Source organism: Rousettus aegyptiacus, unplaced genomic scaffold (assembly GCF_014176215.1).
Source record: "Rousettus aegyptiacus isolate mRouAeg1 unplaced genomic scaffold, mRouAeg1.p scaffold_m13_p_2, whole genome shotgun sequence".
NCBI classification, from domain to species: Eukaryota; Metazoa; Chordata; class Mammalia; order Chiroptera; family Pteropodidae; genus Rousettus; species Rousettus aegyptiacus.
In genome coordinates, this window is record NW_023416295.1 from 16,184,270 (window position 1) to 16,206,317 (window position 22,048).

Here is a 22,048-nt window from a genome sequence, read left to right on the forward strand (position 1 = left end):
ACACTGTACTTTTAAACTTGCGCTAGCTGTTAACATTGGACTTGGAGCATTTACATCAAAACTGCCACCCAGAAACCCGCATGTACAGCTGGTTGGAGCTGATGGTAGCTCTCCCTTTAACCCGAGTTTGGCGCCTCCAATTTGCCCTATTCCCTACCATGTGATTTCTGTCACTTGTGTTGCCTGTCTGGCCCTGAGGGCATTTGAGTTTGAGACTTCCAGCTAAGTCTTTAAAGAGAAACCAGTAAGAAGCTCATTTGGATGGCAGAGGGCGTCCACAAAAGTGCATCCCCTCATTTTCACAGAAACCCTAGGACTTGGGCAGCACCGAGTGGGAACCGGGGCTCAGAACTGGTAGTTGAGTTCATTGAAGTTGTTTGGCAGCCACAGTAGGGGTGGGTCTGGTGCCTCCCAACAAAGCCTGTGGCCTCGTTTAAGCGGTGTGGTCTGCCCCACGCAGCCACCTGACTGCCCCCCAGACTCTGGGCTTCACCATCCTCTCCCTCTCTCCCTGCAGGGGGAGCTGCTGAGCCCGTGCCGCTGTGATGGCTCGGTCAAGTGCACGCACCAGCCTTGCCTCATCAAGTGGATCAGTGAGCGGGGCTGCTGGAGCTGTGAGCTGTGCTACTACAAGTACCACGTCATTGCCATAAGCACAAAGAATCCTCTGCAGGTACAGCTGGGGGCTGCATGCTGGCCGGGGGCACTGGGGCCGCTGGGGATGCTGGGGGCACTCGGGCTTGGGTGCTCCCACACCTCTCTCTTTCCTGCTGGAGGATGATTTTACCTAAGAGTCAGGGCAGTTTGGAGAAAAGGAATGGGAGGGGCTAGGTGGAGAAGACCATGACTTGAAGGCAGGAGGGAATGAGATAACTTTTGTGTTTTCTCTTAAGTCTCGGCAAGAAGAGGAGGAAGGGGCGGGGCAAATAGAGAGAGAAATAGATATGGATGTACAATGAGTCAGATGGAAGAGAGAATAAAAGGGTTAATGGATGGATGGCTGGATCGATGGATGGCAGGAAGAAGAAAGGGAGGGACAGGAAGAGGAAAAGGGGAAAAGAAGGTAAGGAAGGAAAGAAAAAAAGAAAGACCAGAGGTCAGAAGAGAGCAGAATGATACAAAGACAGAGGGTGGGAGGGGTGAGGAGAAAGACTGAGATAAAGCTAAGCTTGGGGAAAGAAAAAGTAAGGAGTGAGGAGAGTCAGGGACACTTCCCACAATTGAACGTGCGAGCAGTTCATCTAGAATCTTGTCAAAATGTAGACAATGATTCAGGAGTCCAGGAAGAGGCCTGGGAGTCTGCATTTCTAACTAGCTATCAGGTGATATGGATGTTGCTGGTCCACAGACTGCACTTCTTGTGACAAGGGGTCAGAAAAAAAAAAACAACAAGAAGAAGAAACAGGAGACAGAGTCAGAAGAAAAGAGAACAGGCAATAAGAAGGAAAAGAGGAGAAATCACGAAGAAGCTTACTGTAAAGGGCAAGGGCAGGGAGGGCCAGGGCTGGGGGTGGGGTCTCCCCAGCAGATTCGGACAGAGCTGGACCTGTTAGAGCTGAGGGATCTCCCCTCCCCCCTTCCGCTCTGCCCTGACACATCCATCATCCCAGAGGAACTGGCAGGCCCTGCGTCACCTCATAAATCCCCCCAACTCAATCCTCCCAAGCTTTCCCTGGGAAGCACATCCACATGCAGAGAGTGCTTGGCTTCTGAAAATACCTCCACGTATGCATGGTCAGTCAATTAAGTTGCCACATAATCAATTAGCCAGCAGGCTGTTGAGGTTGGGAGCCTCAGTGGCCTACACCATTGTTTCAGGCCTCCTCCCTGAGGGCGGGGGGGGGGGGTGCGGGGAAGGTCGATCCTGCGAGCCCAGGAGGGCCGTGGTCTGGTAGTGATGGCGAAGTCTCTGCATGGACGGGCGGCTGAAACCTGGAGCTGCAGTGTCTAGGGTGCTTTATTTTAGACGCCATGCAGTTTTACATGGGGAGCTGCCAGGTATGAGTGTGTGTGTGTGGCGGGGCACAGTACCTACATGTGGACTAGGGGGTTATATTTTTCCGGAAGGAGGCATTAAAACCTCCAGGCGCCTCAGTCATCCTGATGGTGTACCAAGGGGTCAGAACAAGAGGCGCCTCTCCCTGCGCTGGCTCCGTCTTTAATCATTCATTTCAAATTTTGCAGTGTCTTAAAATAGCAGCGTCGTGAGACAGCTGATTCCACGCTCTGGGTACATTAACTCTCTCCTTCTTTCTCAGCTGATTCAAAACTCGGAGAAGGGTCAGAGTCCATGCAGGCCCCATCCCAAAGTTCCCCCTTGGCTCATAAACAGGTGTAAGCCTTTGACTCGTAAAATAAAATTAAAAAAAACATTTAGGGATAACTTTTTCCTGGGATTAAAAAAAAAATGTTACTCATCTCAAAAAAAAAAGTTACTCTAATCTCATAAGTACAGTAAGCAAATAGCAGTATAGACAAAATTGGTCTATGAATTTGTTGTTAACTTACTACCATGATTCTGTTGCTCCTGGAGATGCAATGGTGTGTGTGCTCAGTCAGCGCCATTTCACTCTCCGGATAGCACCAGAGGCAGGAAGTAGTTTGCACCCGCAGCAGCCTTGTGTGGTTGTTGCCCACATTGTCCCAATTGTGTGTCCGGGGCTCCTCGGGCCGGCAGAACGTGAGACAGCTGCCCGCTCAGCCACAGCGGGGCTGCTCTACTCCGCAGCGCAGCCCGCCCGCCCGCAGGACAGGATGGAGCAGGCGGCCCCGCCGCCAGTGGGCGGAGCAGCAACGGATGGGGTGCGGGGCTACCTCCACTCCGGACCGGGAAGTTTCTTCCAGGGCTCGGGTCTCTCACCTCTTGGTTCATGCCCCATACAGAGTTGTGAGAAACAATGGTCACCACAGCACATTAGCTCAGGGCCTCGGCAAACTCTGGTTCTCGCAGAAGAGCCACTGAGAAAGGAAGGATTTCAGGCCCTGCGATCTCAAGGCTCCGTGGCTGCTTCTAACCCTCCTGCTCCACCTGAACTGCAATTATCTTAATAACTGTTTAGTTGGTGCATATCAGGAACCTGGCAGTATTCTAAATATTCACATATATTATCTCATTTAACACCCAAAACAACGCAGTGCGTTCTGTTTTATTCCCAATTTACAGATGAGACGATGAAGGCACAGAGAGGTCAGCAACTTGCCACGGTTACCCTGGAGGAGCAGTTGCATCCCAGGGGTCTGCTCCTGAGTCTGCCCTTAATCTCTACCCTATAGTGCCTGGCACAGAGTTTGCTGAGTACACTTAGGAAGCCCCCACCCCGACATGCATGATAACTGTATTTCTGCTAAAACATAATGCGGAATAGGAATGATGATGGCCCATACCCTTCAAAGCACTGATTGAAGAGTTATTTCATTTAACCCTCACAACACTCGAGGAAGTGAGGAGGACTAAATATTTTCATTTTTATAAAAAGGAAACTCGATAGTGTTTAGGATTCATTGACTTCGCCCAGGTCACGTTCCAAAAGTTGGAGCAGACCTTGGAGGAACTGGGTCCCCTGGCCCCGTGCTCAGGGCCCCTTGCTGTTGTTATAAGGGAGGAGGCAGCCAGGCTTGGGCTGTTCCTCCTTTGTCTTTGCAGTCACTGGTGCTACAGACAGGTCAGGGCATGGAGAAGTCTCATGATACTGTGATCAGAATCTCACTTGGAAAGAAGCTCCAGGTGTCTGGCGGTGGCAGAGCCTGGCACCTCTGAAGCCCTTCTGCCCTTCCCAGCCTCCTTCTGAGATGTCAGAGTCTTGTTCCCTGCTTTCTCCTCACAGTCCTGCTCCTGACGCCTCTCATGGAGCCTCACATGGGACAGACAGGACAGCCTTGTCCGTAGCACATCCACATCATTCCATCATGCTTCGAATCGTAGCTGGGGCTCTGTTTAGTTTCCACAGGTGGATTGCGGGGTGGTACGAAGGGGCTTTAGGGATTAAGGAGACCTTTCTGTGCCTCTCTATTTGGGATTTTCAAAGTCTGGAGAAGGAGATGAGCGTTATTGATGACTCGATGGTAGAAACGAAAACCTCAGTCAGGAGCCTTTTTCACAGACAATGGGGCAGGCTCTGGAAAAAAGCATTTGTTGTATATGAGCAAAGTCTGTAGGATCAGGCTATCTTCTGGAAAACTCCCTTGTTTTGTGTAACCCTAGGCTGGAGGAAGCAGTGGAAAATTTAAAGGCCCAATTACCTGGAAGGGGATGCTATCTGTATAATTAAATGTAAAGGCTGATGTCCTACATCCAGACTAGCAAGTGAAATGTTTTCCAATGGTTACAATTCCTTAGGGGCCATTGGTCAGACCAGCTGGAGCCAGAATCAGTGCTCTCATCCAGGCCATTTAACACATGGGGAGGGCTCACCGTTGGCAGCTGGAAGGTAGTCCGCCTTTCCTCCACTTCCTTTCCTCCGCTTCCGGCTGATGGCCTTCTGGGGGTGTTCTCTGCGAGGTGTTATGCAAATTCCTACGTTCAGGAGAGGGTTCTTCCCTCCACCTTTCCAAATCTTATCCTGGTAAAACTGTTCACCTTCCCTGATTAAAAGTGTTCAATACCATCATGTTTACTCTTAGGACGAGGTAAAAAATCCGTGTTTATTCTTCAAGATTCCACAGGGTCTGCCCTTCTTACACTCCCAGCCGTCTCGTCCCACACTCCTTTTTGCTCTTTCTGCTCTACCCACTCTAGTCTTCTTCCAGGTTTTCATACTCGCCGTGCTTTCTTCTGTCACAGGGCCTTTGGACATGCTCTTTCCTCTTCCTAGAGCGCTCTTTCCTCCTCTCTTTCCCTAGTAAACTCTTACTCAACTCAAGCATCACTTCCTCTAGGAAGTCAAATCCCCCTACCATAGGCTTTCACAGTGCCCTGTACCTCCCCTTCTTACTCCTGATGAATTGCAGTTGTAAATAATTATTTGGTTGTCTGTGTTTCTTAGATTGTAAAGTCCATGAGAGCAGAAATCTTGTATGTTTTTGCTTACTACTTCATTGTTGGCACCTAGCCAAGTGGCTGGCCCATGGAGAATATTCACCACATATGTGTTGAATGATAGCATGAATAAATCCCAAACTAAAATCCAACTCTAGGCTCATATAGGCCTCTGCTACCTAGACCAGAATAGTAGAATATCAGAATTGAAACTCACCCACACCTTAACCTTCAACCCATCCATCATTACTGCTATTAGTATAATATTTTTTTCTGTTAAAAAAATGAAATCTCAGTGTTCCTATATAGTCAGTAAATTATTCTGTTCTTATTTCTCCCCAATGTCCTGTGTTTCCTCCTTGTCTGCTGAATTGGTAATCTCCGGCATGTATATTAAATGGCATGCCAGGTGTTGTAAAAAACAAGTACAAAAAAAAAAAAAAAAAAAAAAGGCCTCTGCCCTCTCGCCAGTGTGAAAATAAACAGTGTTGCTCTGAAAAGAATATTCTGGGCCCTGGAACACCACCCACACTAGCTCTGCATTTTCCCTTCTTTCTTCTCATTTCTCTGTCTGTATCATAACGGACCAAAAAGGCCTTCCTTCCGGGCCATGCCCACCCAGAATCCCCTCCTTACAATGGCTTTTGATCACTTGGAGCAATATAGATTTCCTCCACACCAAAGGTACAATGTGAAACACAGAAACTTGCAAGCACGTCCATTGTATTACTGGTTGGAAAGCCCTGGTCTAAATCCTAACCCAGAGGTGAGAGGTTGGGACGACAGAAGGAAGCGGGATGGGAACGGCATGGAAACAAGGTGAGGGCACCTGAGCGACAGCTAACCTACTGTTCTCTCCTCTGCAGTGGCAGGCCATCTCTCTGACCGTCATCGAGAAGGTTCAGATTGCGGCTGCCATCCTGGGTTCCCTGTTCCTCATCGCCAGCATCTCTTGGCTCATCTGGTCGACCTTCAGTCCCTCGGCAAAATGGCAGCGCCAAGACCTCCTCTTCCAGATCTGCTATGGGATGTACGGATTCATGGATGTGGTGTGCATAGGTGGGTCTAGGGGCTTGTTTCTATGGGAAGTGGGGAGCCACATGCAGGTGCGTTAGACAAATCCCTTAGGATCCCACCCTCCGGAAGATCAAAGCAGAGAAGGCACCAGCCTTGGAACCTGTGAGATCGGAGGGGCCAGTGCCTTAGTTTTGAGGGGTGAGTGGCGGGGGCGCGGGGAGGGTGGGAAGGAGGAGCAGGGAAAAGAAGGAAGATCTAATTCGTTCCCAAGCAAATCTGTCTCGCCTGGTTGAAAAGAAGGATAAGGAGGCTTGCCACTAAGAAGATCTGAGAGAGGTCAGTTGGTCCGGCTATCTGCCTCAAGCAGGAGGTGGAAAGCTTCTCTGTTGTGTACCGTGGCTGCCGAGCCAACAAGGGATGCCTGGACACTTCGTGTCATTCTCTTCACAGCAAAATGCCCAGAAACAGCATTGATGTTGCCTGCCCACCCCCCTTTTTTTTCAGCTTTCCATAAGCCAATTCCAATGCCCAAGATTTCTCTAGTCTAATGGTTTTCCAACTGTATGTGGCCCTGGGGTTCCATGCATGGCTACAGGAGCCACCTTTTGCGGGGCGGGGAGGGGATGCTGCCCAGGGAGACTCTGCCTCTTCGTCCCTGCTACTCCCTGAGCTTCCGTACTTTTATCTCTTTATGTATATTTGCATTCTAGGTAAGATTCTGTTTAAAAGGCATCGGTGTTTTAGGAAAAAGTTGGAAATCCATCATTTGAGTTCTTCCGTATCTCATTCCAAAACCTATGTTCCCCTCTCTTCCATCATGTTAGGTTGGTCGATGGAGGGTTGAGTCTTTTTGTTTTTCCCAAGTAACCGAGGAGGTGGGGGGTGGTCCTGGCTTTCTTGGGGTGGCATGAAGCATGCTTAAGCACTGGTTGCACATCCTGCGGGGAACTGTCAGATGACTGCTCCCCACCCCAAGCCATAGTGCTGACGTCATTAGAGTTCCATAGTTGTCCTGTTTGGACATTCATTTGTGTATTATATCAAATATGCTATACTACTCCATTTGGCAGGAAAACCTCCATTAGCTAGAATTTGATTGGGATGATATTAACGTGCGTTTCTCTGGGATCCTTTAATATTAGAATCAGAGATGCTGTAGATTACAGTAGCCAGAGACCGGTGATAGTGGAACTGGTATTCTTGTCTGCATCTTGCTGCATCTCCATGCTAGCTAAACCAATACGTCAGCCCCCAGTTTAAGAGACTTCTAATGTGGCACGCAGGCACTGAAAGGAAGACCGCCCAGGTGTGGAGGGCCGTGGAAGAGAGAAGACTGTTAATGGGAGGAATTTGACTTTGAGGCATTCTAATTTAGTTCCCTCTCCCACAAAACTTGTTTCCTACTCCTGCTGAGGCTTGAGTTGTTGATGCCAGAAACCAGGTGTGTCTCCATATGGAGGCACAGGGCTCTGGCATGGAAGGGGAGGAGGTGCAGGGCCTTCCTGTAGGGGCCCCTCCAGCTGCCCTTCATTCTCCTTCAGGCAAGTTTTTGATCTGTCCCTGATGTGAGCTCCTATGAGACATGCTTTCCTGTCACATGGTATATTACTCCGCTTTGGCTGCAGTAACAGTAACAAACAACTCCAAAATTGCAGGGCCTTATAACAACAAGCATTAATTTCCCATTCATGGGTCTGTGAGATGGCTGTGGCTCTGCCAGGCTTGGCCGGGCTTAGCTTCTGACTGTGTACTGGGTTTGAGCTTGCTGAGTGTCTCTTCGTGCTTTAACCAAGGCTAAGGAAGCAGAGGGTGTACTCTTCTCCTAGCCCAGTGCAGGAGCACAAGAGGGCTGGTTGAAGCTTGAGAAGCTTCTCAAAGCTTCTGGTCAGGACAGGCACACTGCTGCTTCTGCCCACAGGCGTTGGCCAGTGCGAGTCACCAGCAAGCCCCACATCAAAGAGGTGATGGGCAGGGAGGTATACTCCTCCTCCCCTGGTGGGAGCACAGGTGGGAGCATAAATACTATCTATCATTCAGGGCTCCATAGAGTTGAAGACGGAGAGAACCGAACACAGAAGAAATCATCCAATCGAGCAGTACAACTTCCTTGTTTTGCAGTTGAGAGAACTGGGTCCCAGAAAAGGGAAGTCATCTGCTCAAGGTTGCCCAGCTGGGATTAGAAGCAAGTTCTCATTCCATCAGTCAAGTGCTCTTTCCCTGAGCCCTCTGGCATCGGCTAGCAGAAGTCCCGCAGTGTCACTTGTGGGATACCTACAGATGCCACCTGTGACTGGCACACCTGGGCCCACTTACAGGAGGGGCCCTCACAAACAGGCCTAACCCCTGTGGCTCTCGGCCCCTAGCAGCCCTGCTCCGGCCTGCCTGCTGCTCTGGCATCTGCTCACAGTGTCTCCTCCTGAGTAGGGCTCCATGGCACCGTCTACTCCAACGTCTCTTCCTTTGCTCCTCTCTTTCTGCCTGCTTCCCCTTGGCCCACGTCCGTCTCTCTGATTCTTTCTCTTCTATATACATGTGGCATGCAGTCACTCAATTTCCGGGACAAGGAGAGTGAGCTAAACATTGAGAGTTTTCACACTGGTTTCCTTATTTCTAAGCTTTTACAAGAACGATTTCCCAGATGCACGACTACTCCATGATTTATCCATTCTGCTCTGACAAGCCAGTGGCTCCTTGGAGACAGCCACTGGATGGGAGAGGACTGCATAAAGACCCCAATTGCTCTTTGGTGCCACCCAAAAGTGGTCAGATATATTTATATTTAGACTATCTAATCTTTAAAGAGTTTAGATTGCTCTATATCATTTTGTTGATTGTAAATGAAGCTGATTCAGTTCCGGAGTATGCCCCGGGGTCAAGGAAGAGTCTTTTCATTTTTCAGATGGTAAAACTCTGAGACCGAAGGATCTGTCTTCGGCTGGCTCAGGCAGCCGAGTAGAACTCCCGATTCAGCGTTTTCCCAGGAGAGGCTGTGCACTGGCGAAAATGCTGGGAGACAAAACTAAAAAGGGAGCTACCTGTGGTCAAGAGAAGGGAGAGGGAGGTAACAGGCAGGTGTTGGGAGGCACAAGCAGATTGTTGTGGTGGATGTGATAATGGTGATTTTGATGGTGGTGATAATGCTCAGTTGTGACGATAGTGGTTTTAAGGGTGAAGTTCAAGCGTACATCACTTTTTCAGTGCAGTGTTCTGCCTCGTTGAGAAAAAACGCACACTGCACAAGTGGTTGTAAAGTGTCAGCTTTCGAAGGGTTCTCTGGACGGGAGAATCAGGCGCCACCTCCCATGTCTACCCGGGATATCTTTATTTTTAGGCTCAACTAGACATTCAGATTCTCAGAACTACTAGAGGGCACACTTGGTACCAGATTCACTTAGAAGGATGTAGGGCAGGAATCACATCCTCCACCAGGCAGATCTCTGGCTTACCTGTGCAGGTGAGTCCTTGCCACACTCCATTGTCTAGTCCAAGGCTAGTCTCCTGGTCCCCAAATGATAGCTCATGAGGAAGGGGGCGAGACCCACAACAGTGGGTGTAGAGTTCGCCTTCGTGTAGTTTCCAGGGTCCCAGCAAAAGTATCTGATTCCCTTTCCTTATCTGTGAAAATAGGATAATAACACCATCTTCAGAGCGTTATTGACAGGACTGAATATAATGGCGTACATAAAGAAGCAGGCGGTCATAAATATCAGTGACCAGGCTAGGAGGCGCTTGAGCAGGGTAGATTCTGCTTGTACTAGGCCCTCAAAAAAGGTTCGCCGGGGCTGTTAAAACCTGACTCCAGTCACAGCCTGGAGACCCTGACCCTGTGTCCTCACATAATTGGACGTCTGCTGTTACTTGGAGTGGCGCTTCTTCTTGAAGCTTTTGGGTTCCCTCGCTCGTGTCCCCTCAGTGAGAAGGTCGGATTACATCGAATGTTCTCCTTCCACCTGCCTCCTCGTCCACCATCTCTCATGACGTCGTCTGCCCCAGCAGAGAAACTGACAGAGCCTCACGGAAAACAAATGGGACATTCTCTGCTCCAGTAGGTCAAATTATTAGATTTTAACAAGAGCAAATTAATTAAGGTCTCTAGCACCAAACACATTTTTTTTTTCACTCCGCAGAACCACGAGATTGGCCACCAAAAAAAGTCAACTCTGCAAAAATGAGGACCTCATCCTTATCATATTTGTTTTTTACTTGTGAGAGCAGTGGGGCCAAAGGAAGGCAAGGGAGCAACATTTCTGAGATGGCTCCAAATCTTTAAAACACTCGAATATGGTAATGAACAAGATTATAGAAAATTTTTTTTTGTTTACGCTTCCTCTGTGTGCTGTCCATTCGGGTTCTTTCCTAGGATTTAGAGATACCTGGTATCTTTCCTCTGAGATAAGGGGATTCAAATCCTGATTTATAGCAAGTAGGAAGGATGTAGGGGCAGCAGCACTATAAAAACGTTATTTTTGAAATGTGGTTTCAATTCATATTAGCTAAGATTCCTTCCTTTTTTCTCTCCTTTGGGCTAGACATGACTCTGTCTGCCAACCCTCTTCATTCTTGATTAGGAAACTGAAGATTTGGAGGAGGCGGCCTGGTGTAGTAGAAGAGACTAGGAAGGTGAGGATCTAGGCCTGAAAACCAGATTAGCCACCAGCTGCCTCTCTGACCTTGGGCAAGCTACTTCTCTTTCTACAACTCAGCTCACTCATCTGTAAAATGAGAGGGTTGAACCGAGGTCCTCTAGGTCTGACATTCTAGGGTTCTGAAGTTATTTCCATTGTGAGAAGGTACCATAGCTCTCAGGGGTTGGCAACGGCGTCTGTAGGGGATTCTCAGGGATGTCAGCCCAGGCCAAACAGCTGATGAGCATCAACCGTGTAAATGAGCGAGTGATGCTCAGTCCCTGTTCCCTCAGCTGCGTGTGACTTGCCCGATTACTTACCTGGATTAATTGTTAACTCATACCCCATGCACCCCCTTCCTCGCCCCCAGGGCTTTCCACGCCCGGCCACCTCTCTCCACGGCTGAGCTGCTGGGTGCCTGGAGGATGAAGATGACTGACGCAGAAGCAGGCACAGCGAGCGAGCACTGTCCCCCTCAGAGAGACCCCTTGGGAGGCAACTCACTTCATCCAGTTGTGCTGACAGGGCTCGGAATATTTTAGGATCCCCTTTTGAGAGCTGTCTTCAGTGCCTGCAGCACAGTCTTTAGAACAGATTCAGGGGTGGCATGTCTGTCCATTGACAGTGGGTTTGTGGCTAGAAATAGCCTAATCTGGTAAATAAGGTAGATACTCGGGCCAACTAATACGTTTCGGGGACCTCATGAAACACGCCCAAATCTGCTTTTCTCCTGTGGCCTCTAACCTAGCGCCGATGTTATTTTAGTTTGGATAACTCCAGCAGATGTATAAAAACACAAGGCCCCAGACTGCAGTGGTTTCGTGCAATAGAAGTTCCTGATCGCGGGGGGTTCTCCACACAGCGATGCAGGGGCCCAAGTCCCGTCCGCCTTGTGGCTCCACGGTCCCCTTGGGCTTTTGAATCTTTTATCTCCAGCTAATCGAAAATAAAAAGAGAACATGGATAAGGGACACACGGACACAGACGCACATGCTTTCTCCCTCAACGCGCATTTCCGCAACCTTGGCCTGACTCGTGCTTAGGTTCACTGCCGGCCACCTGGCTCCACCTGGGCTGAAGGGGCTGAAAACGCAATTTCTTCTCCGTGGCAGCTCTGTATTAAGGAAGGGAAGTATGACTTTTTGGTGGACTATTAGCCATTTCTGTCACAAAAACGCCTATCTCACTGAGGGATTTCTAGAAATGTTCTAAACTAGGATAGCCTAAGAGAAAAATATTACAGTTCCCAAAGGTAATCTTTTAATAGTCTAAGAGTTTTAAGGTAAAACTCTTTTTGAATGTAGAAGTTGGGCATGTTTGCATAAATAAACTACTTCTGTACCTTTACAATAACTCCTTTAAAATAAAGTTTTGTGATATTTAATAATAATGATAATAAAATAATAAGTAATATTTATTATTCATTATGTACCAAGCACTGTGAAAGTGCTTTATGTGCATTATCTTATTTATTCTCTACAACCCTTTGATATAGTTACGACTCTAACGCCCATTTTTCTGATGTGAAAACTGAGGCTAAGAGGTAAATCAGCTAAGGTTACACAATCAGAACCCAGTTTTATCTGATTCCAAAGCCCACATCCTTAGCGGCTCTGCTATAACAATGTAACATGAATTAAAACATATTGTGAATCCAAATAGAAACTACATACACATACACATACATAGTTCCCCCCAAAATTATTTCCTCCACAGCTGTGCTCTCTGGGGTGAGCACCTGACCTTGAGCACAGAGGAGGAAGCAGCCCAGACACATGGCATTGTCCTGTTTCTGGTAAACACAGATTTATGTCCCACTTCACGTACAAGCTGTGTCTTCAGGCAAGACAATTAGCTTCTCTGATCTCAGTTTCTTCTCCTGTAAAGTAGAGATAATATCAGCTATCAAACAGGGTTTCTATGAAAAGTAGACTATATTTTCAAAGCCCTTTTAGAGTGACAGAACAAAGTAATCATTCAATAAATATTGCGTCGTCACCATCACCACCACCACCACCATAATCATCATCACCACAGACCATGACCTTCATCATCACCATCCAGAAAGGCTGAGAAATCCAATTCTGCTGTATCTATCCAGACAGTGAGAGCTCTAAGCTTCATAAAGAACCCCCACGGAAAAAATCTACACTATCTCAGGGCATAACTTCACACGCACTTCCCGGAATAAACCTCTCAGTTATACCCATGCAAGGCTCTTTGGTGCTCCAGGATATTTCTCTCTCCTACGCGGTCCTACTGAGTTAAGCTCACTTCATTCTGAAGTCTCAGCCCTCAGTGATTTTCCAGCAGAGTGACTGGAATGTTCTCAGTTTGATGCATTGAGAAACACTGTACAGCTTCACCAAGGTCACCTGGCCCAGCAGAGGCCCTCCTAGGAAGGGAACTCTTTCAGAAGTCACTTCCAAGGGGACAACTTCTCCATGGGCACCGACAAGTCACCGAGAGATGCAAACAGGAGGAGGTAGCTTTGATTCACCCTAATTGAGTGCTTTCGGCATCCTCTGTTGGTTGAGTCTTTGTTGCTGGAAGATTTGGGTGACTCAAAGCATCTATCAAACTCAGAGCATTAGAGTCAAGGTGAGCCTGTCCAAATGGGGCCCCTGGATCCAGCTCTCACCACCTCCTCAGGGAGGTGTCCAAAGTACAGCCAGGCTACACTTGTGAGAAGCATGAAGCTGTACCCTTGGAGAACATTGGGCTGGTGGCCTTGTCAGACTGGCCTCTCCCAGCAGCACCTTGCGAACCCGCCCAAGAGAGCTGGTTCTATTGGTTTCTCTTTCACGCTTGCTTTTAGTGCAGGTTCTGATGGGGCTTGCTAGCCCCTCGAGGGGGAGCATCTAGAAGGTGAGTGCTTCGCAATGGCGGGGCTTCGGGCGAAGGCTTGCCCCACAGTTGTCTACAGTGGGTAATTCTTCAGGGGTGGGGAGCACCCTTCACTGGCATTTGGTGGTGGGAGAGACGACACGGGTATGAGGCTCACCTCCACCTCAGGAGAATCGGTCTCTGGAGCTCCTTTCAGTTCTAGCATGTTATTCATCGATAAAGGATGACTCAGACCAAGGACCGGGAAGGACAGTAAGGAGACAGAAGAACGGGTGTTTATATTTGGGGGTGGGGTTGGCAATGAAGGAGGAGGAAGAGGTTTGAGTGGGCTTCTTCTGTTCTGCGATCTCCCCCAGCCCAACAACGATACTGGACGGCACCGACTTTTAAATGTGTGCCCAGGACCGGGCCAGCCGTCTGCAGCACATAGATTACCTCATTTAATCTCATAACAACCCTGTATCAGGAAGGAGCATCAGCCCCGATTTACTGATAAGAAAACTGAGGCTCAGAAAGAGGAAGCAACTTACCTAAGGCCACAAGGCTAGTAAGTGGCAGGTGCTCTGAATGGTCAATACATATTCATCAGTGAGTTGACTCTGAATTGTGGGGTCCCGAGGTGCTTGGGTCCAGGGGAGGAGGTAGCCTTTCCTCCAGTGGCCTTACATTTTCATGTCTGTCACATCTGGAAGTAGAGTATTTCTTTTATTTATAGTTTTTTTTTTTTTGGTCAGTTTAGAGCCTTTTGCAGGGCAGCAGGCCAGGATAAGGACCACGTTCTAGGCGGTGCTACTCCAGTACAGTCCACACCTGGCAGCATCGGCCTTACCTGGGAGTGCCTTAGAAATGCAAAGTCTTAGGCTTCACCCCAGATCCACCGAGTCAGACTTTCTGGGAATGGGCCTGGTAATCTGTATTTTAACAAGCTCCCTGGTTGATTCTGATGCATGCTAAAGTTTGAGAAGCACTCTTGTTAAATTAATTAGAAAACCCCAGAAAAGGGCTCAATCAAAACTTACTGGGTTTCTGCTATTACCATGGCTTCTGATTTTCCATTTTATTCTGCTATTTCTCTGCCTCCTTCCACCAATAGCCTTCTTTCCTCCTATTCTAATTTCAGTCTCAGTCTCTCTCTCTCTCCTCTCCATTCTCTGTGCCACTTCCCACCCATCTTCTTTCTCTTCCATCCCTTCAACCTTGCCCACTTTACCTCTCTCTATCAGATGAGCCCCACCCATCTTCCTCCATTAAAAAACAATTCTGCCACCCAAGGAATCAACAAGTGCTTCATAGAGCAGGAAGCAGAGGAAGGGCTGGGGAGTAGATGTGAATGAGGTAGTTTGTGCTTTTCCAACTTTTGCCAAACAAGCATAATCTACACAAACAGGTGCACCTTCCTCTTCTTCAGCCACCCATCTATTAAAATGGTTTAATTACTTTCTAAAAATGAGACAGTGAGTAATTAGAAGGCAGCATTCAGACCAAAAATTTAAGCCACCCTCTTCAATCAGGGTAAAATTGTTTGATCGAGAAGCTAATTAAGAATCAAGTGTAATGGCTCTGGTTGGAAAGAGTTAGTTTGGGGCTTCGAAAGATGCTGCTTCTCTCTCCCTGAGGCCCCCATCTTCTCTGTTGCCACCGCGGCTTCATTAGTGCCTAGGACCATGTTAGCTTCCCAAGCCTCACCCTTACCTGTCCTCTCGAGGCTTATGATTTAGGGGAAAGAGTATAGCAGTGTTCAAACAAGGCTTATGGAATAAATGTGCCCCGGGTGCATAGGCATGTATTCGAAAGGATGAAAACAGTGATGGGAGTTGGCACATTGGGAAAGAGTGAGAGAGAGGGCAAAGAGGAAGTCTCCTTGTCCAGAATCAGGCGGGCCAGATCAAGGGGTCCGCAGGTTGTTTGCAGAAGACATAAACTCCCTATAATTATAAATTGGTATATCTGGTCTTTTCCCAGGGAGGTAGTTCTTAGTTTTCATCAGATCTTCAAGGAGCACATACCCAGCAGATTAAGAAACTATTGTCTCTCCTTTGATGAACGCTTGAAGACTTGTTGCACAAAGTGCGATTTCAGAAGCTGTTCGAATAGTGGAGGAAAGAATGGCAGCGGGTAGCTGTCTTGCCTCCTGGAATCAGTGTGCTGGAGGTTGGAGAGGCTTTGAGGTGTTCCCCTCCACCCTCTTTGCTTGACACTGAGGAGGCCGGAGTGACTCACTGCTATTTGCTCCTGGGAGTCAGCTCCTGCCCCCAGGGTCCACGCCAGCAGCCCCTAGATTTACAGTTGCTGTAAATCTCATCATGCTTCGCCTCTGATCATGTCACTCATCGTCACAGGTCTCAGCCTCCGAGACCACGCTTATGACACAAACCACCACTTTCCTGTTTTGCTCTTCCCTTAACCAGCCTCATCTCCCCAGCCCTTCCACTGTGTTCTCTGGACCTCACGGTCCATCACTGGCATCCACTCCTCCGAGGGTTGCTTTCACCTGCCTTTCACTGCAACACATGTCTCCTGAGGACATCGTTTCTTGTATAGCTGCTACTAAGCCGCCTTTCTTCCTTTCTCCCTCGGGAGCTCCGGCCCCTTTGCAGCGCATGTTATCATAGTTCCCACCACTTTTCCCTTCCCGATGCTGTTGGCTGCTGACCACCTACTAACCTTCCTTGATGCACCTGGCTAACGGGCTCCCTCCCACCATTCCTGACTTACGTGCCTCTGTCGATCCGTGGTTCTCAGCTGAGGTGGTCCATCCCCTCAGGGGCATTTGGAAATGTATGAGGTCTTTAATTTCTTTTTAAATGTAGTTGTGTCCCAGAATCTATATGGAAATTTACACTGTCTTTATAAATGACTCCTCTTCGTTTTTCTTTATTTGTTCGGGCGTTATACTCACTTAAAAAAAAATAAATAAACCCTAGTGGCTTATATTATCTTATGAATTTCATTTCAGGATAAGAGAGGAGGTATTAAAATACATTTGTTATAAAAAGGGGGGTACTTGGTCTGATAGCACTGAGGATGGCTGATGCAGAGAATCCATCCAATTCTTCATTCCTCCAAGTCCCTCTCTCTAGTGGTCACACCCTTGGCCTTACCATCACCAAGAACCATAGCACTTCCAAAATCTGGATTTAAACATCCCATTCTCTGAATATTGCCCCTATCTTTGTAGTTTACTGATTTGTTGACAGCTGCAAGGAAAAGGCAAGGAATGCAGGTGACTTCTTGAAGCTGAAAAAGGCAATTCTCCAACGTCATAGAAACCTCTCGTCGTCGATCCTATAACCTTCCATTTTTCTGTTATTCCTTATCCCCCATCACTTCCCTCCTACCCAGCCTAGAGTCCATGGTCCAGTGTAATAACTTCTCTCTTGCAAACATCCATCATTCTCATGCTCTCTCCTGTCTTACGTGCCTGGAGAAACAGTCTACACTAACTAAATCCAACTCTTCTCACTCCACGGATGCACGTAGCAAGCAGTTGAAGGTGAGAAAAACAGAAGCAATGACTAGACTTACTTCAAGGTTAAGGTCATACATTTCAAATGGACACCCGACACCATCAGAGAATGCTACCGCCTCTCCTTTGTAACTTCACCTTCCCACTTTCCGAGATAATTATTCCCCACCTTCTCTCTTCACCACTTTCTCTCGGGTCCCTTTCACCACACCTGTTGACTTCATGGAAGAAAAAGATGCACTTGGATGAGACTACCTCATTTTCCCACTATCATGTCTATCATCTGACCTCCACCTGTGCCTCCGAGCCAAGGGTCACTCCTCGTTTCCCCTGGGCTAACCTCTCAACAATATTTCACAGTTGCCACATTCTCTTTCTCTGAAAGATATCCTTCTCTAGACTTCTGGGTCTCCACACTTGCTAGTCTTGTCTCTACACCATTGGTTGCTCCTTCAGAGCCTCCTTAGCTGGTTCTACTTCCACCAAATTGCCACAAAACCTCTATACGAGAAGCCCCCAGGCTGTCATTGGCCTTCTCTCATCTGCCTACCTTCTCTCCTCAGGAGATCTGGACTAATACTAAGGCTTTGAATTCCACACCAGCACTGATGACTTCTAGCTCCAGGCCAGACCTCTCCCTAAGTTTCAGACTCATATGTCCAATTGCCTATCTGGCCCTTCTAGTGAGTTTCTCATCAGACATCTTAAATTTACCATGATCAAAATATCACCATCACTGTGGTCCTTGGCCCCCAAGGACACCCAGATCCTAATCTCTGGAGCTTGTTGATGTGACCTTACATGGCAAAAGGGACTTTGCAGATATGAGTAATTTAAGAATCTTGAAATGGGGAGATTATCCTGGAAGATCCAGATTATCCTGGGCCAAATGTAATCATAAGTGTCTTAATAAGGGAAGCAGAAGGAAACTTGATGACACAAAGTAGTAGATGTGACTTTGGAAAAAAAAGGTGGAGTGATATAAAGAAGAGGCAGGGAATGCAGGTGACTTCTAGAAGTTTAAAAAGGCAAGGAAATGGCTTCTCCCCTCAAAGCCACGAGAAAGAACCAGCCCTGCTAACGCCCTCGCTTTAGCCTAGTGAGACTGATTTTATAGAGACTTCTGATCTCCAGAACCGTAAGAAAATACATTTGTGTTGTTTTAAACCACTAAACGCGTGGTAATTTGTTGGAGCCCCAATAGGGAAAAATACAGTCCCTGCCGCCACCACGCAAACCCGCGCCCCCTACAGGCGTGCTGTCCACACCTTGGTACCTGGCCCCGCCGCTCGCTGCGGAAGCCCGGAGCTGCTGAGCCGCCCAGATTTTCCTCTTGACTCACACCTCACCCGTCGGCCGCGTGTCAGCTCTACCTCTAGCAAACATCCTGACTCCGGTGACTGCTCCCTGTCTCCACTGCCGTCACCTGTGTCTGGGCCACCAGCATTTCCCGCCCGAATCATTCATTCCATCACTTCCTGCTCGGGCTCCTGCTTCTGCTCTTGTCCCTCTTCAGTTCGTTGTTTCACGGGAGCCAGAAGGAACCTCAGGAGGGTGAATCGGATTGCAAGGTTACCTCTGTTAAACCCTTCGAAGGCTTCCCGTTCTACTCGGGATAAAATGTAAATTCCTCGCCACGGCCTACGAGGCCCCACCGCAGATTGGCTTCTGGCGCCCGTCATCCCCCTGCACGTCCCTGCTCATTCGCTGCGCCCCGGCCAGATCGACCTTCTCCCTGGCAGTTTGCAATCATTCTCACGGCCTGGCCTTTGCACCAGGCCCTATCACTAAAATGCTCTCTTTCCACATCTTCGCATGGATCCCTCCTTCTCATCGTTTAAGTCTCGACGCAAACGTCACCTCCCGCAGAAGGCCTTTCCCACCACACTTTCGCCAAAACGGAGCCCTCAGTGTCTGCAGCTGGTGGCTGTTTAACCCCGTTTTATTTCCCTGACAGCATTTTCAGCACCCTAAATAGTCTCGCTGGTTTGTTTATGCGTCTGCTGTGTGTCTCTCCGCTAGAATGTAAGTTCTCTGAGGACAGGGCTCTGCATTTCCTGCTCACTGCAGCATCCCTAAGGTTTGGCACATAGTAGGCACATAATTAATATTTATTTGCCTCATTGTCTGACATGGCTTGTTTTGGACTTTACCTTCCCACCGGCCAATATAACTGCATCACGGTTCTTTCTCCCAGAGGCATATGTGTTTCAGTAGCACTGGGCTATTTGGGCAAAGAATTGACCAGTAGCATTTCAGACATCATTCAGCAGGTATGGAACGACCATGCTGTTTCTTTTATGGTGCCTTTGAAAGCATATGATTCATTAAACATCTGCTAAATACTGGGTGCCATGGATACATGGTAGAGGGAGGAAAAGATATTTATATTATACCTCAATGGATGAGAGATTTAAAGTTTGTCCAGCCAAGAAGTGAGCATGTGGAGTCAAGTAGGCAAAGGCAAAGGCATCACTGTAGGCGCTCAGCTACTTCATGGGTCTGGCATGGCGGCCCTGCGCCTCCTGCCTACCTGACTTGCTGAGCCCAGGGATGTAGGGATGGAGCCATGCGGCACAGAGACGGAAGGTAGGTTTGAAAAGAACGAATCAAACCGTCCGAATCCAGCTTCCCCCAGCATCTACGTCTGTTTATAAATAAAGAGAGACTGTGATGTACTTTCCCTTACTTGGCTTTTGTTCTTCTCTTCTCCCTGATGCGTCAGGTCTCATCATCCACGAGGGACCCTCCGTGTACCGCATCTTTAAACGGTGGCAGGCTGTCAACCAGCAGTGGAAAGTGCTGAACTATGATAAGACAAAAGACCTGGAGGATCAAAAATCGGGAGGCAGGACAAACCCCCGGACCTCCTCATCCACCCAGGCCAATGCCCCCTCCTCCTCCTCAGAGGAGGCTGCAGCCACCCCGGCGCCTGAGGAAGGCCCCGCCCGGGGAGCCAGCCACCCCTCAGGCCCCCTGTCTGACCACCACTGTGCTTACACCATCCTGCACATCTTGAGTCACTTACGACCTCATGAACAGCGGAGCCCGCAGGGCAGCAGCCGAGAGCTCGTCATGAGGGTCACGACCGTGTGAAGGGAGAGACCTGGAAGGGAGGCTGTGACTGTGCGCGGGAGGGGAGGGTGGGATAGACGCTGGTCTGGGGGGCAGGTGTGGGGAGGTAAGGCGTCACCCCAGGGGCCAGAGCAGAGGGCAAGCAGAGGACGGGGGCCTGCGGGGCCTGGGCGCAGGATTGGAGCTGGAGTGAGTGAGCCTGGTACCATGAGCAGTTTGGCGATTTCCAATCAGTCAATACCATTCTCCAACAAGAGCAAGAAAAACCAACACCAACTCAACAAGTTAAGTGCAATACAGACTGAACCTAACAACACGCGATGACAAAATCGCCCAGTTGTGCCCATGCGCGAAACACCTGGAAGAGGTGGATGCCTCGGGGTAAAGCGGCCTGTCTGGTGGCGGTGCCCACCTGTGGACGTGCGGAGGGAGAAAAAATGCAAAGGGTGCATTGTTTTACCCTCGAGCTTGTTTGGTTTTCTCCCCGGGCCGTGATCCGCGGGCAGTGGGTGGGAGGGAGCGGGACAGGTGTGGGCTGGCAGGGAGGACACAGAGGTTCGCAGCGCCTGGGCTCCCCTGAGTGGGCAGACTTTCTAACTCGTGACTTTCGTGACTCTGGGGTGGATGGTGGAGGGAGGGAGATGTTGGTATGAGTGGCCAGAGGGAAGGGAGTCCTCCTCCTGTATAAACCTTCCGCGCCTTCAGAACCGGAACTCCCAACTTCAGGTGGGCTCAAAGAGGGCTTGGCTTTGGAAATGGATGTCTTTTTGTGCCCTTGTTACTTTATTTTATGGTGATTTGGCTCAAAGATGTTTACAGGACACACAGACACACAGACAGACACACAGACAGACACACAGACAGACACACACACACACACACACACACACACACACACATACACTAGAGAAAAGTACAAATTTCCCATGAGTATCTCAAGCACAGTCCTGCTGCTGTGGCGTCAGCCTTCAAAGCTGTCAATCCAGGAGTGACTTTCCCCAACTACTCAAACCCACCATGGCCAGGACGCACTCAGCGCCGTGCCCGCTCCTGCTTCGGCACGTGCTGAAGCCCAGGGACCCCACTGCAGGGCACCTCCTGCCCAGGGTCTCCAGGGAGAGCCGCTGCAGTGAATGGGGTGAAGTGGGCTGGAGGCACCGTGGGTGTGGGGTGGAGGGGAGAGCAGAGGAAGCATCCCTTGTTGCTGGGGACGCTCCCCCGAGGGCAGTGTGCTAATCTCTCAGCGCCAGTGCTCCCTGGTCCTTCCTGAGCAAGGAGGCGGGTCCAGGGACCCTGGCAGGGAGCACTGTCCCTTGACCCTGCCTGCTGGTTCCCAGGACCCCGCCAGGGAAGGCCACTGGGTGGTCACTTGCAGTTTCTCATTGTCATTGCACAATGGCTGCATCATCCATGGGTATTCAAGGGACACTGTCAAGTACTTTTTTAAACTAGTTTTTAGGGTTTTTTAAAACTCTCTGTTGTTTGTATTATTCTCTTAAAAGCTTGAAAATAAAATTTCTTTCCCTACCACTAGTGTCCTTTTCCGTATGTGAGTTTTCCTTCCCCTGTCCTGTTCTCGCTCGGTGGTATCATCCTGCCTCTCTGCTCCCCTGTCTGCTCCACCCCTAAGTCTCCTCTACAGCAAGGAATCAAGAGTGTTTTATTTCTCCTTTAAGGGTGCAGACGGGGTGGGGCAGGTGTGTGTGTGTGTTCCAGCCACGAAGCACTGGCACTCCTGGCCTCTCCCTGGCCTCCCAGCAGACGAAGTCCTTGAAGTCGAAAAGAAGAACAGCTCCCAAACTCTCCCTGCTTTCTGCCCGGCAAACCTGGAAACGGAGACCAGAGTGTTGGGAGGAAATGCGGAGACCTTCCATCCCATCGGGTCACTTCACAGAAGACCAGAGAACAGCAAGAGAGAGGGGTGGTAGGGCCTCATTCCCCTGACAGTTTTCCTTTGAACATCAGAACACAGTATGCAGGGCAGGGTCCCAAGAGAAGGCTTGGACATGTCATGAGGCTGCAGACAAGATCCTTCCTCCTTTC

At 49.1% G+C, this 22,048-nt stretch overlaps 1 protein-coding gene and 1 long non-coding RNA gene across 5 annotated transcripts in view; one reads left to right on the forward strand and one right to left on the reverse strand.

The window, feature by feature from the left end:
* LOC107516760 overlaps positions 1–2,729 on the reverse strand; it is a 37,225-nt gene extending 34,496 nt beyond the window's left edge. Inside the window, exon 1 of the long non-coding RNA XR_001598370.2 lies at positions 2,509–2,729. This is a non-coding gene — a long non-coding RNA (uncharacterized LOC107516760). The remainder of the gene's footprint in view (positions 1–2,508) is intronic.
* Positions 1–21,535, forward strand: part of MARCHF4 (membrane associated ring-CH-type finger 4) — an 87,222-nt gene extending 65,687 nt beyond the window's left edge. Inside the window, exons 2-5 of one of the 4 annotated variants that reach the window (XM_036236869.1) lie at positions 518–673; positions 5,842–6,034; positions 10,120–10,276; positions 10,988–12,034. In XM_036236869.1, coding sequence (XP_036092762.1) covers positions 518–673; positions 5,842–6,034; positions 10,120–10,262 — 492 coding nt within the window. In that variant the 3' untranslated portion in view covers positions 10,263–10,276; positions 10,988–12,034. Of the gene's footprint in view, positions 1–517; positions 674–5,841; positions 6,035–8,029; positions 9,899–10,119; positions 12,035–19,655 lie in introns of those variants that run through there. The other 3 variants (XM_016156830.2, XM_016156832.2, XM_036236870.1) reach the window with 3 other exon arrangements.
* Positions 21,536–22,048: the final 513 nt, after the last annotated feature.